A 14,891-nucleotide genomic window follows, 5' to 3' on the forward strand; every position below is an offset into this window, starting at 1 on the left:
CCGCAGACCCGAGCGCTTCCCAGGCCCACCGGGCTGGTGCGGTGCTGTCAGCCTCTGCAACTTTATGGCTGGAAGAAAACCTTAGAAAGAAAACGCTGTAGAAACACAGTGTTATTCTAATCACTGTTATTTTTTTCTCATGAGACAACTAAAATCTGCAGAAGTAGCTGTTTTCTGGAAGGCACTATTGCCTTGAGTAAGCGCAGGAAGGTGTGCGCACGGGCTGTACGCGGGTGCATGGGGGGAACCAGCCCCGACAGCCGGTCTGCGTGAAGCTTTTGGCAAACACGGCGCAGAACCTCTCGGCCCAAGAGCCGTCGTGATCTCGATGAGAGGCGTGTCACGATTCCCTGCCCCCGAGAGCACCCAGGCTCCCCGGAGCTCGCCGGTGGTGGCCCGGCCGTCTCACGGCAGCGGCAGGCGCGGGGGAGGGACCGACACGGCCATTCCGGCCAGGAAAGCTTCCGGGCAGTGCTCCAGCGCTCCCACGGAACGCACCCGGGGGGCGGGGGGTGATGGGACCTTGGGAGGGAATTACACGAGCCTGTCGTGCCTCAGTTTCCCCGCCCCGGGGGATCACGCCGGCTCCCCGCACCCCGCTCCCAGCCCGGTTCCCCCGGCGCGGCAGGGGCGCGGGCAGGTGCTGCAGCCCGGCGGCGGTGGCGGAGCCGAGGTGCGCCCCGGGTGCCGCCCCGGACGGCGCCGCGCAGCCCGAGCCCGCCGCGGTCCCGCCACAGGGCCGCACCACCGCGGGGCTCCGGCCGTCGGGGACCGTCCCCACGCTGCGCCGGGCACCCCGCGGCGGCAGAGCCCGCCGCCCTCAGCCCCTCCCGCTGCGCCGCCCGGCAGAGCCTCGGCGCCGGGGGTCCCGAGGGGCCGGGCTGGCCCCCGCCGCCCTGTGCGGGGAGCGGCAGGCGGCCCGGCGTGTCCGCCCGCCGCGGTGCCCCGGCAGCTCCCGCGGATGCGGGTCACCCGCCCTCGGCTGCCCCCAGAGCCCCCCCGCCCGCCGCCCCAGCCCGCCCCCCCGAGGGTCGGGGCGCTGCGGGGGATCCCGGCCCGGGGCGGGGCGCAGCCGGGGGGGCCGGTCCCTTTCCGGGGCGGCGCGCAAGGTCCGGTCCGTGGCAGGGGGCGGCGGGCGCCGTCATTCGCCGCTCCGGGGGCGGCGGGCGCCCGGCTCATGCATATTCATGAGCGTGATGTCAGAGGGGGAGCACAGCGCGCGGTGACCGCCCGAGAGCGCCATTTCCTGGCGGCGGCGGCGGCGGGCGGCCCCGGAGGAGCGGCGGGGCGGCGTTGCGCGCCGGCAGGGGGAGAGCGCCCGGCGGCCCGGACCCGACCGACCCCCGGCGCGGCCTCCCGCCGCTCGGCCCGGCCGCAAGTTTGAGCGTCCCCGCAGCCTCCCGGGGCAGCCCGGCGGCGGCGCGGGGCTGCTTCAGCCGGTGCCGGTGCCGCCCGGGCGGGCGGTGGGAGTCCCCCGCGGCGCCGGGAGCTGGGGGGAGGATGGTGGTGCGGGAGCGATGGAGCTGAAGCGGAGCATGGCGATCCCGCGGCTCCTCTTGCTGGGACTGTGGGCTGCGGCGCTCCGGGACGTCGCCGCCGCGGCTGGTGAGCGGGGCTGGCGGCCCGCCGGGACCGGGGACGGCGGGGCGGGGCGGCGGGGCACGGCTCCCGCCCCCGGGCCGGGACGGCACTGCCCCGCCGCCGGGCAGGCGCCGGCAGACCGCCGCGGGGCCGCGGGGCGGGCTCGGCCCGGTGTGGCGGCCGCGGGCAGCCACAGGTGGGGAACGGGCCGGGCCCCCCGCCCCTCCGGCCGGGCCGGCTGCGGGCGCCCGGTGCCCGGTGCCCGGCGGGGAGCCCGAGCCGCGCGGCGCGCTGCCAGCCCGGCCCGGCCGAGCCCCGCCGCCCCGCGGGTGCCGGGCAGCGCCCCGCCGGGGGCAGCCGGGCGGCAGCGCGCTCCGGGACGCCGTGTGCCGGCCGTGTCCCCCCGCCGGTTTCGGCCCCGGGCCGGCGGGGCGCGGCGGTGGCGGGGGTCGCGCCCGCAGCCGGGGGTCGCGCCCGGCCCGTGGCGGGCGTGAGCGGGCGCCTTCCTCCCCTGCGCGCCCGGACCGTGCTGCCGTCCTGGGGGGCAGAATCCTCGCGGGTGGCAAGTTTAAGAACGTGTGTCCCGTCCCGTCCGTCCCCTCCCCCCCCCAGCCAACAGATAGGTGACATATTGTGGTAAGTGGTGTGTTCGTCTGCTGTCAGTTCTGTCTGACAACTGCTTGGTAAGAAATGTAATGCAATTCCATCTCCTAGCTATACGTTTCAGCTCCTACAGCTCTCACAGGTAGGTTTGGAGGAGCCTATGTGGAGGAGATGATTTCTTGCGCTGGCAAGAATGTTATCGGGTGAGAAATCGTGAGTGGGAGAGTAGGAGGAGGAATAGGTGGAAATTAAAAATCCATACTGGCCTCCTGTGTGCTTCTTCCTGATACCTGCAGGAAGAGATGCTGCAGCTCAAACCAGACTTTTGTCAAAGACCCGCGGATCTATAAAAATTCCCCGATCTATAGTTCTTCATTTCAGCTGATCTCAATGGAGGGATTACACTCGGGCAATGTGGAGAATTAGAATTCAGCCTGAACGCTCGTACTGTGTGTTAATTTCCTACATCATTAATTCGCATGGGAGCTGAAGACCATAAAGGGTCTCTAACAACGCTTCTTTGTTTAATTTGTGGCTAACTCTTGCAGCAGGACAGTCTGAGGGAAGCTGAGTAGTTTGCTTTTCCATGAAGGCACCTGGAACGAAAGTGTCTTTCAGTCTGTGCGTGCATTCAGCAGCCTGGCTACATCAGTTTTCTCTAACGCAGAGAGAGCTGCTGTGCAGCTTTTGTGTTTTCTGCCAGTATGGTGAGTGGCGGAAGGGAGGATGCTCTCTGACATGCACTGGAACCTGTCATTTGTGTTACAGATGAGTTAAGTTATGCAAGGTTTGATCATCCTCACCCAAGGTGATTAAATCCTTAGCCCAGCAGGCGAGCTGTAGCAACTGAACTAAAGGGATCATCTTACCAGTTTTCCAGTGCTCTCTGTGAATTTGCTAAATTAATAACAGCAGATAGGAGGGCAAAAGGCAGTGTGGGAAACCAGCTGTTAACAGGCTGGGGGATCTCATTAAGGAAAGCAATGAAGTCCTTCTGGCTGTGTTCTGGGATTACTACCGGACTGCTGGCACTCTGCCGGGTACCGGCTGCCAGAGGCAGAGCGCTTGGTCCTGTGGCGTTGGGTCCCCCTTCTTCCAGCTGTTACAGCTGTGCTGCACGCCCCGCTGCTGCTCTGCCCTGGGAGATGGTGCCCATGAACCAGGGTGGCGCTTCGGCAAGAAGGGAGGTGGCACATGAGGAATCTTGGTATTTGATCACCGGTCAGGGTGTAACTAGAGTTCGAGAACGACAGGGCTGCTTACTTAGCAGCACTCTGGGTTTCACAAGCGGTGTTTTTCTGCCTGGCTGTGCAGGCTAGCAAGGCATCCTGCGGGAAGCTGACCCGCCGGGGAAATGGGTGAAGTTGTAACATACTGTGATACCTAGCCAGGCTAGAGTGGTGGAGTCATATTTTTTCTGAATGATGTGGAGGCCACTGACAGGGCGTAATATTGAACTAGGCTAGACCTGTTCTGGTCTCTGTCCTGTGCCGCTGCATAGGAAGCGGTCGCTCTCCCCAACAGAACTAGCTTTATGTTTATTTTCCACCTTCCTGCTTTCCCACAGTCTCCTTTGATCCCCTGGTTCCTCCTTTACATGCCTTTCTTTTCTTACTTAAATGCACTTATATAGTTGGCTTCTGTGTTTTCTCATGGTAACACATTCCATATATTCGCCTCTGCTTGAGGGAAACACTCCCCATCCACCCACGCATGTAACAGCGCTCCGGGCCAAATTCTGATCGCTTCTGTGGCAGTGTAAACTCGAGCAGCTCCACCGACTGGGGCACTGCTGCTTTGGCGTTGCCACTGTATAGCTCTGGGTACAACCTGGTCCTTTGGCTGGACTGAAGGGTCAGGGAGGCTCATTTGAGCGCACGCCCACATCGCACAACAGAAATATCTGTTCTGTAAACAGTTCTGCTCCTCGGCGGGGTGTGCTGTGGAAAAGGCTTTGCTTTCATGGGTTTTGCAAATTGCAGAGAAGCTTTCTGTAATGCAGAGGAGCCATGTACGCTGAATAATGAGACATAACTGATTCTTTCTCATATCCCAGCTCTTTATAAATGCATACAATGGAGCAAGCCTGATGATTTCTTAGCAGCGCAGGAACACCGTAACTGAAATTCGAGCCTGGGGAAAAGAGGGAGGTGCGGTACCATGTTGAGCGAATGCGCTTAGCACCGCTGGATCACTGGCACGGCGAAGCTCCCGGCCTTTCTGCCTGGCTCTGCCTGGGCACTGCTCTGCAGAAGCTCACCCCGCTGTCACATGAATTGAAAAAAGCCCCGTGTACGCACTAAGCCCCCACTCCTCTCCAGCAGTTGTGCTTTCCGTGCTTGCCTTTGACTATCGCTTAGCAGACCCAGTAGAGCAGCGCTGAGACTAACAGCCCCCTCTGCAGCGTGTGCTGGTAGGGTATGTAATTCCAGACCACCAACCTAGAGTAATTTGCTGTACTCCAACCCCCCTTCTTCTGGGGGTGGGGCGGAGTAGTATTTTTTTTTAGGTATGAAATTTGCAGGATCTCCAATCAAATTAAAGGTGTCCCAGGGTCAACCCGTGAAACTAAATTGCAGCCTCGAGGGAATGGAAGATCCCGAGATGTTGTGGATCAAGGACGGAGCAGTGGTGCAAAGCGTAGACCAGGTGTACATTCCAGTAGATGAAGAACACTGGATCGGCTTCCTCAGGTACAACAGATGCAGAGAAGGAAGAATATCGCGGAAACTATTGCACAGATTTCTGCTGTCAGCTATATCTATGCGACTGCAGTGCCCTCAGCGGTGCAGGGTCCTTAGGGCTGCAGCTCAGCGCGTGACAAGGGCATAACTGAGAGCAGAATTGAAGCCACTGAGGGCTGAGATTTTATGCACTAGAACCGTATCGGTTTCCTGACTACTGTGGTGACAGGTGCTTTGCTAATGCTTGTGGTGCTTGAGGTGTGACTTCAAGGTGAAAGGATGTTCTTGCCTTGTTTGTTCGTCTTGTTCTGCCGTGCAGCAGGAAGACTAAGGTCTGACTTTTATATAAAGAGGTTTTTCTCTCTCGTACTCATTCCGTTCTCTTACTCTCTCTCCTGAGCTGTCTGTCTGCCTGTAGGGTGAGGATTGTTTAACTGAAACGAGGACAACATCCCAGGACTACATCCCCTTCCTTTCTTTGGGGAGGAGTGTGTGTCACCTGAACCATCCCAGAGTCATTTTGCAGAGACTTCACCGATACATTTAGACTACCTGGTATCAGTCCTGCCCCGCTCAAGTGGTGCAAAAACTCCTCTGCAAAGCAGCTCTCTGTGCCTTTATTTCAGCAGCAGGGGATGTCAGCTAGTTCTGGGAGTACGGAGTTAAACAAGACCCAGAGTTCTGCTCTGGCTTTTCCTATGCACAGAGAGCTTGTGCAAGCAAACGTGCCATCACCGTGAGGGCTCAGAACTGTGACTGACTGAGAGTCGCTCTTCCCTGAGCTCCAGCTTCGTCTCCTGTTAGGTTTCTTGGACTGACATTGCACAGAGTCTCCAATTCCTGCAACTAAAAGTCTCTGTGCTGAAAGCTTGTCTGTAAGAAACATTTTGATGGGAGAAAAAAAAACCTGTGTCCAGTAAAACTACTGTATAACATCGTTTTGTGGAAACTGTGTCTTGAAATGATACTATTTATTTCTCCACAGTTCCACTGGTTGACTCTCTTTGCCCCTCACGATCTCTCAGCCTGATCTTTCTCACCTCTTGTTTTCTCCACTGAGAACTTTCTGCAGCAACAAGGGCTAAGTTAGGGTGCTAAATCTAGATGTGTCCATATCTTTTTTTTTTTTTTTCCTCCTTTTTCCTTTCTTCTCCTAAAGTGTTCATTTCTACCACCCACTGTGTGACTCTGCTGCGATCGCTGTGTTTCAGAACATGCGGCTGGATGGGCAGGACAGCTGATGCCGTTTGAAGGTACAGCTCTGAAAATCAGGCTGTAGTGGGTCCATTCTGTGCATTTCAGCAAACACTCTCCCTGTTCTGTCTTCCTTCCTGAGACATTCTTCCCCTTCCCCACGGTGGGCTGCTAGCCTTAGAAAGGTGGGCATCAGAGATCTGCTGAGGGCCCCTGCATGGCAGCAGGCGCATGGCTGCACGTCCCGCGGTGGGCAGTCGACGTTTGTGTGTTGACAGGCGCTCAGAGCCGCACTGGTGCCTTTGATAGCTGAGACCTTGTTGCTTTGGGACCAGATTCTGCCCTTACTCGCCATGCAGTGAGGACACCGCAGGTTTCCAGCGGTGGAGCAAGGTGCAGAATTTCTGCCCTGACCTGGAGGCCGACAACTCGAATGCTGCTCGGTCCCTGTGGCTGCCTTGCCCTGCTCGGGTGCATGTTCTCGGAAGGGGAGCTGTTTCTGAGCCAGGGAGGACGCAGAAGAGTCCGCAGGGTGAAGTCCTGTGCTGGAGCAGGCTGGCGTGGCCCCTTGAAATCACCAGTCAGGAGGTCCAAAGACCTTTGCAGTGTGAGGCGGTCTTGGGATAAGAATGTCACTGAGCGCAGTCCAGGCGAGGGGGGGCCCTTTTCTGACCCACCTGCTCCTGTGTGAGGCTGTCACCAGCCCTGTCACCTAACCGAGGCCAAACAGCCGGGCTCCCCGGAGGATGGGGATGTGGAGTTTGCTGCCAAGCTGCCGCTCTTGAAGGCTAGCTAGAATCACAGTTCAGAATCGAGATGACCAACCCTTTCCAATCCTCAAAGGACACAAATGACGGGTTTTCTGCGAGGACGTTTTGGAGGAAGGCTGGCTGCTCTGCTGAGGATTCCCTCCGCCCGCTGTTAGCGGAGCCTTCCATCTCCGCTGTTCTGCCGTGCGCTTTGTGCTGGCTGGCTGTTGCCCTCCTCCCCGGAGCTGGCTGTGTCTCAGGGGGTGTTTTCCATGCATCTGGTTTGCCAAACTCTGGAGGGTCCTTTGGGGCAAAAACATGCTTTATCCACGTAAAATATCGATATGGCTTTTGACTTTTTTCAGCTTGAAATCCGTCGAGCGGACAGATTCTGGGAAGTACTGGTGCCAGGTTGAGAACGGGGGGAAGAAGGAAGAATCACAGCAAGTGTGGCTCATAGTGGAAGGTAAGGAGGAGTAGTAGTGCCGATTTCCTTCCAGGGCTGACCCACCGACGTGCTCTAGGTGGAAGTGGTGAGGACAGATTGCTCCAGCAACAGGCTTCTTGGCTCTGAACCGTTGCTGCCAACTGCAGTGAGATGGCTGCAGGGCAGGAGTAAGAAATAGGAGCGTAGCTTCAAGGAAAGGAGCTGTCAGTTCGTGACCTTCTGTTTTTATTTTGGCGTGTTAGGAAATGAGATCCTTTCGTGCACACACGTTTCTTTCCAGCCCCTCGATCCATTGTTGCTTTCACCTCCAGGTAATTCAGAGAGTGATGGGATAGTTCAGGTTGAAAGGGATCCATGGGGATCCTCTGCTCCAACCCACTTTTCCAAGCAGTGTTGCAGCTTGGTTCTGTGTATCATCAGCCAAACAGGTCTTTGAGGGCAAGGTACAGCTTTAGCCCAGTTCTGAGTTTCGGGAGAAGTGCTGTACATCGGCGCTTCATAGGTGTGACTGTTCCATGTGGCACTGTGTTGTCCCGTCTTGTCTGGTAAAGAATAACTTCTACATGGTTGCCCCCAGTTCGCCCAAGGCAAGTTGGGTTGGTGGCTTCTTGCTGTGTCTCTGCTTCCATTTCCCTTGACCCATGATTGTGTCGGAACCTCAGAAGCTGGTAGTCGTAGGACGGCTTAACTTTTGGTGAGGAAGATGACAGGAACAGGGCATTTGCAGCAAGAAGTGGCTTTTTGGATGTAAGCGGTAACATTTTGGACCAGAGCTGAATCGACAGTCTTAAAGGGGGGGAGCAGGGAGGGTGTCATGGGAGGTAGCGCGGTCTGGGTGTTTTACAGCAAAGGTCTCATGCAGAGCCACAGAAACGTTTGTAGCAGTTCTCACAGGAAGAGGAATGCTTACCTGCTGCCTTCCACAAATCCCGGGCTCTTGTCCACCCATGTTTTCGGATGCAGTTTCGACTGGAGAGTATGGTTTACAGCTTGACATGCTCTCTGTTGTGCAGCGTTGCCACTTCCATTCCAGTTACTGCAGCCCACTCCGGAGGTGGCTGCCTTTGCGTGGTGGGTGCGTTAGGAGTGGTTGGGTAGCTCCATCTGAAACACCAAGGCAAAAAATATCAGTGTCACAAAAAAATACTGCAGCTAGGGGAGGGAGAGTGTTGAGAGGAAAGGCCAAAGCTTACAGTGGGAGCACAAGCTAAAAAAAATGCAACTTATCACCTTTGTGAGAAAAGCGAGTGTGGCAGAAGCTGGTTAAACTTGAACCGAGCATCTACTCGTGTGGAATGAGAGTTGGTGGAAAAAATTTAAAAAATACCAGGTAGTGATGAGGGGTGGGGTTTTAAAAATGTGTCAGCTGCTAGGGTAAGAAAATGCCAGGGAATGCAAAAGGCTATCAGTCCCACCGTCAGTTACCTCTGTACGTGCTTCTTCCCTGGGCATGCCAGCTTTGGCTGGAGGTGGTTGCTGTACTGGTAACAACTGTTGCTCTCTTTGGCAGAGAGAGGATCTTTACTCTGGTCACTTGTAGCCTTCAGTAGGGGCTGACGCCCTTCAGCGTGCCACGCAAACCAAGTGTGGGCTACTGGTGATCTAACTTAAAATGAGCTGGAGTGGATTTCTGTGCAGTCTAGTATCTGCCTGGTAGTTCCACTTAGGTAGTTCATATCAGGCAGAGTTTGTAGTGGGTGATATTGGAACTATCTTTGTAATACAGCTGAAATGTTTGATCCTATGAAATGCTCCTCAGAATTTATAAAACCAAAACGATTTTCAAAGTGTTTCCTGGTTTAGAAACTAGACGCTGGCCTTACCGAGAACGTGATAGCATTTGATGCCTGGAGAGGTAATCCAAGGCGTGCTGTGGGGTGGGACCATCTGAAAAATAAGGATTATATTTCTTACAGAACTTTCCTTCTGAAATTACAGCTCTGACTGTGTGGCTGTTCCCAGTAGCCCCTGTTGTAGCTACAGTCTACAGCCTAAGCCACATCCGTATGGACACGTGCCCCTGAATTAACACTGTCTAAAAAGTGAGCTGCAGGGGAAAAAAAAAAAAAATAATCAGTGGATGCCGGCTTGGAACAGGGAATAGACAGACTCATTTCCTTGCTGCTTTGCCACTGATTTTCCTGGCTGTTGCTGCTCAGTGCCTCCATGGTGCATCTGTGGCAGGGGGGTGCTGGCACTCAACCCCTTGTACCAGGAACTGGGGGCTAAATGTGTCGCAGGCAGCGAGGTACCCAGGTGATGTACGTACGGGGCCAGCGCAAGTTCGCCCTGCGCTGGGTGAGTCAGCTGCACTCCCTTAACTATGGGAGTTTTTAATTGTGGTCCTGTCTGATCTGGTTAGCTGCGCCCGAAGTGGGAAAACCTGCCGAGCTGGGCCAGATGCTCCGGAAAGGCTGCCTTGGGTGCCACGGCAGAGGGACAGCAGGCAGGGGTCCCGCTCACCGGCAGAAGAAATGGTGGTGTTTTCCCTTCTAGTCTTCCCTGGAGAAGGAGGGCAGAGCAGGTGGGGGTGTCACAGCTAGTACCTGGAAAGTTTACTCACCCTTATTGTTAATGTGTGACTGCAGTAAAAAAAAATGAGTATGTAAGCAAGAATGAGTAGTGAATTATGATGACTGATACAGCTGTCCTGAGCATTAGCCTTGGCACAGATAGGCACCATCATTCCTGAAAGAGAGCTATTTTTAGACCTGTTGCAGTTTTTGTTAATTTACTTGCCGCTGTGGCAAGGAGGCGGGCAACGTGTGAAGGAGCTGCCACCCAAAAGGCACAAACATGGATGGGGTGGTCAGCAAAAGGCCGAGACCAGCACTTCCAGCTGGAGTGCCCGGGAAGCGTCAAGCATCAGGCTCCTGAATCCCTGTTTAGGCACCTACTTAAGTGCCTGCTCTTGGAGGTGCTCAGCATCTGCCCCGCCAGCTGGGGCTCTCGTCCCTGGCCGGGGACAGCCGCTGTGCTTTAGGGATGTCAGTGCACGGTGTTGTCGGTTCCTCTGTGTCTGTGAGGCAGCAGATCGACAGTTTCCAGAACATGCTTTCTCCAGCTGAGAATCCCTCGTTTTGGTGTAGGCACAGTTGGTAGCGGCTGTGCTTGAGGCCCCAAGTTTTGAGTGTAAAAGGGAACTCGGCATCTCTCTAGGCCTCCAGCTCCTCCACCAGCCAACAGAAGCACGTGCTGGCTTTTTTTTTTTTTTTTTTTTTTTTTTTTTTTTTTTTTTTTTGTGAATTTTGCATTACGGTTTGGAGCACTGAAACCACAAGAGTTTTGGCATTGTCGGTAAGAGGAACCACATCTCTTGGATGTGTGGCGTTATCCTCGGGTCTCGCCACTTAGCGATGCCCCGAGGCGGTGAGCGTCACAGCTGCGTTTTGCTCCCTGTGGGCTTGATCTGAAGCCCGTTGTGCCAAGCAGGAGTTGTTGCGCAGTGGGGAACAGGTAGTTACCGAAAGAGCTGTGTCCGCGGATAGCCTTCAGCTCTGAAACACATTACCCCCAAGTCCAAGGCAGCCTGGTTCTCGTGGTGACGGAGCGTGCTGGAAGGTGGCTCCAGTCAATTAAGCTGTGGAGAGAGCACTGTAAATGATCCCAGCCTCGCACCGGGGGGGATCCTTTCCTCGTTCCTGGGCTTGTTACAGCCGCTGGTTCAACACATTCACAAGCTGCAGTTTATAATGCATGGCAAGAAGCACCTGCAGCAGGATTAGGTGTCTTTTAAAGTGGTGCCTGCCACCGCTGAAGTTATTGACTGTTGCCTCTTTAAACTCCAGGCTCTCCAGCTGAAAAATTGAGCAGGTTCTGCTGCTAAAAGCTACTACATAGGGGAGTCTTGGAGGAGACTCGGTGGAAGAGGTTTTTCAAAGGCATTTTGGGAAGCAAGCAGTCTTTTCTGACTTCTTCTAGCGGGAGTGCATAGACATTCATGCCCTGAGGCAATCCAGCATACCTGAACCTTGGCTCTTGTGAAGGGCTTAGAGGGAGTCGGGTTAGGCACAGGGGCAGAGGGCAGATGGGTGTCCAGTGTTGGGCACTGGTATTAGTGGAAATAAAGAAGAGAAGGAAGGAGTCTCTCCAGTTATTATCACTTGTCTGTTGCTTTTCTAGGTGTGCCCTACTTTACTGTGGAACCTGAGGATGTGTCCGTGTCCCCTAATGCCCCATTTCATATGGCCTGTGCTGCTGTTGGTCCCCCTGAACCAGTGACAATTGTCTGGTGGATGGGAGACTCTAGAGTGGGGCTTCCAGACATCTCCCCCTCCATCTTAAATGTGTCAGGTAAGGCTGCTGCCAACGCAGGGGATCACTTTGAGCATCAGAAGAGGAGAGCGCTCTTCTGATTGTGCCAAGCAATGCTGGGTAGCCACGTAGTGTGCGAATGGTACTTGGCTGTACGCGGAGGGCTGAGAGATCACGACCACGTACAAACCAGATCATCTCGAGGGGCGATAGTTGCTGTGTATTTTCTGCTGGCTTGAGGCATGCAGGCTCTTACAGAGCTTGGGTGGGGCTGGCACTGCAGGAAAGATGCTGCTGGAGAGGTGATGCATTGGGTGCCTCTTTTGGTCCACCTCGTGAAGGGTGTTCATGATTATACTAAGTGACTCTGGTGACAGTTTGGCTTGGAAATCTCCAGGGATTCTCATGTTACAGATGCCAAATCCTCCTTCTGTGCACAGCCATGGCACACGCCGCTTGCCGCTCTCTTGCCTCCCTGCTCTGCCATCTCTTCTTGTAGGCTTGCTGGATGCTCTTATCGTTGAAACCTGACCACCTCGTGTAATCGTTTGACACTAGTTCTGGAGTGGTTGTGTTGGTGCTGCGGTCGGCTGGTTGGTACCCTCAGAGACCGCAGAGCGGGCCCTGGGTGCGTGGCGGCCAGGCTGCCTTCTCCAGCGCCGTCAGCCGAGGAACGTGGGAGCCAGCCCGTGGTCAGGGCTCTCCGCAGCCCAGTTCCAGGGAAGGGTGGTGTGTACCTGTCAGGACCTGACCACAGCTGTTCTCGTAGTTACCTCCTAAAGGGAACTTTATTCTAGTTAGTTGTCCAACAGCTTTGTGTTACTTCTTCTCTTTGCTGCTGTGTTATTATTCTCAGCAGCCCTGAGCCCAAGTTGAACTAGCTATTTAGAAAGAAGTGGGTTTACGACTTCAGTCATCTCAGGGGCCTCTTCATCAGCGTTAGCGCAGTTACACCCCGGGGGGAGTTTCTGCCTGTATGTCTGTGGCCATCCTTTGAGCTGTCCGGTTCTATTCAGCCTTCGCTTAGAACCTAATGTACACGCGAATCAAAACCTGGTTTGTGATTGGCAATGGTTTTATCATCCGCTCCCTCTCTTAAGCTGTTCCAAGCTGGAAGTGAAAACTGCTCCCTTACGATATAATCTGCCTGTTGAAATGGAAACTGAAAAGATTGATAGTCGGGAGGGGAAAGACAATAAAACCAGTAAGTCTTCCTTCCTCCCTCCACTGAACTCATCCCACGGTGCCTCATGAAACCTCTGTCACTGTGGGGCAGTGGCATGGAGGCCTGAGGAAGGGCATCTGCTCCTTGTGATTCTCTACATGAATTGTTGTTACGTACATATATTTTGTCACCAGCACCTTCCTTTGCCCCTTTCAGTGTTTTTTGGAAGGTCCCTTGGGCATATCTTGTCTTTGCAATGGGAAAAATGTAGCAGGACACAAACTGCATGGTCAAATTGCCAAAACAGATAAAAAAAGACAGTTGGTAAGAAAACAAGCAATGCTAGCTAAAGGAAGTACCAAACTGGGAAGAAAATAATAATAAAGTGCTGGCCAGAAAGCCAACACTTAGAAGGATCAGCAAGCAGTTGGTTTGGTAAAAGGCGGGTTGTATTTGGAAAGCGGAGCTGGCAGTGCTGCTAGAGAACAAGGAGATCTTGGTTTGTGGTGTGTTTTGTGTTTTCCTCAGGGCAGGGCTGTGTTTGGTTCTCTCTTTGGGACGTGCCTACCACGTCAGGTGCTGTTCTGCTCTGCTGCCTGGCCTTCAGCCTGCTGGCAGCATTTTCCTCTGGTTCACTGGGGTGAGTGGAAGAAGCTGAAATACTTTGCTCTTTCATTTTCCTAGCAGTCCCTCCTCCCCTCCACTGCACCTTCTTTGCAATGCCGCTAATCTCAGGCTTGGGAGATGAATCAAAGGGCAGACGGAGACGCTGTGCAAGCTGCTCCACGCAGCTCTGAAATCTTTTTCCCTCCTAAACCGTATGCCCACAGTGTGCCAGTCCTGAAGTTTTCACAGAGCCCTGTAAGGCAACTGTGGGCCAAGTCAAATGAAAACTTATCTCCAGGTGAAAACACTTCTCCAGACAGCTATGCAAATCTGTCTCAATTCTGATTAATTAGCAATTCCTATACGCACCTTGGAGCAGCCGGACATCAGTACGGTGCCATGTTCAGGCCCTGTGGGATGGATGGATTCTCACAGAAGGTAGGGAGCGTAATCCTCGCTTGTGTCACCCCTGGAAAGTGCCTCAGTGCTGATGCAGTAGCATTATGCTTCGGCTTGTTTTGTGCATCTTCGAAAGTTGGATGCCAGGTGAGGGACGAGTGGGCATTAGCTTGACATCAGCAGCATCTGGCTGGAAGCTTGCCTGGGCTTGTAGCCCAGTTAGAAGATGGCTGTTGCTCAGGTGCGAGCTGAGGTCCAGAGCGCTGGGCACTGTGTAAGCTCACGGTTCAGCACCATCCTTGCTCCAAAGATGCTCACCAGAATGTGAGAAGTGGACATCTACTAACTGAGCCCCGTGAGCTGCTGTTCTGCCAGATGCATCCTTCTTTTCCAGTGCTTTTTGAAGCTCCTGTGGAAGCCCTTTTACACTGCCATGCTCTCTCCATTAAAAATGTGTTTAGCACGTTAATTATATTGAAATCCATGTGTCTTTGATTGGCACCCAGCTCAGCCCTCCAAGTGCCTGTGCAGCTTGAGCTGGATGTCACACATAATTGAGATGCTGCTGAAGGTTGAAGCTGGATTACATAGCTGTTTGTGTTTCCTTTCCTTTTCTTGGCTGATCTCCAGGTATTAATCAAAGCACAGTTTTCTCCTGCGAAGCTCACAACGTAAAGGGATTGTCTTCATCTCGGACAGCCACTGTTCAAATTAAAGGTGAGAGAGTGCAAGAGAATGGGGCCTGGGGCTTGCTCTCTGGGGAGGGAAGGCAGGGCTGCTTCACGCAAGGGCTGGCTGGAAGGTGTCAGTGGCCGGCGCTCCTGCAGCCGCAGCAGGGCTCTGTGCTTTGGCAGCGGGTGCCACGCGCCCGGGCAGGTGGCAATAAACCACAGCTGATCCACGGCTGGAAATGCCAAGTCAAGGAAAACAGTTTCTCCTTGAAACAAAGAGTCGGAGCAGTCAAACTGTGAGAGATGAAGCTGGATAGAAATCTGTAGCTGGGGTGATCTGTCCTTTGTGGAGGTAGACGGGTCTTGTTAGAGCTGAAGAAAGGCAAGGAAGGAGATCACCAGTGGCCAGTAAAGTCTGCTCATCTACGCTGCTTTTATGGATTTTTTTAAATTATTTTTTTTAATTCCTTGCCCTTGAAAAACTCATTCAAAACAAATAATTCCTAGCCTTTGCATGACTAGTTGCCACTTGGAAGT

General features: G+C 54.5%; 1 protein-coding gene across 3 annotated transcripts in view; it reads left to right on the forward strand.

Moving 5' to 3' along the window:
• Positions 1 to 1,244: 1,244 nt before the first annotated feature.
• TYRO3 (TYRO3 protein tyrosine kinase) overlaps positions 1,245 to 14,891 on the forward strand; it is a 42,292-nt gene continuing 28,645 nt past the window's right edge. The window contains exons 1-5 of one of the 3 annotated variants that reach the window (XM_040601632.1): positions 1,245 to 1,605; positions 4,694 to 4,877; positions 7,177 to 7,277; positions 11,382 to 11,552; positions 14,314 to 14,400. In XM_040601632.1, the coding sequence (XP_040457566.1) occupies positions 1,518 to 1,605; positions 4,694 to 4,877; positions 7,177 to 7,277; positions 11,382 to 11,552; positions 14,314 to 14,400 (631 nt within the window). In that variant the 5' untranslated portion in view covers positions 1,245 to 1,517. The remainder of the gene's footprint in view (positions 1,606 to 4,693; positions 4,878 to 7,176; positions 7,278 to 11,381; positions 11,553 to 14,313; positions 14,401 to 14,891) is intronic. The other 2 variants (XM_040601633.1, XM_040601635.1) reach the window with 2 other exon arrangements.

The sequence above is a fragment of the Falco naumanni genome, chromosome 7 (genome assembly GCF_017639655.2).
Source record: "Falco naumanni isolate bFalNau1 chromosome 7, bFalNau1.pat, whole genome shotgun sequence".
In the NCBI taxonomy this organism is placed as follows: Eukaryota; Metazoa; Chordata; class Aves; order Falconiformes; family Falconidae; genus Falco; species Falco naumanni.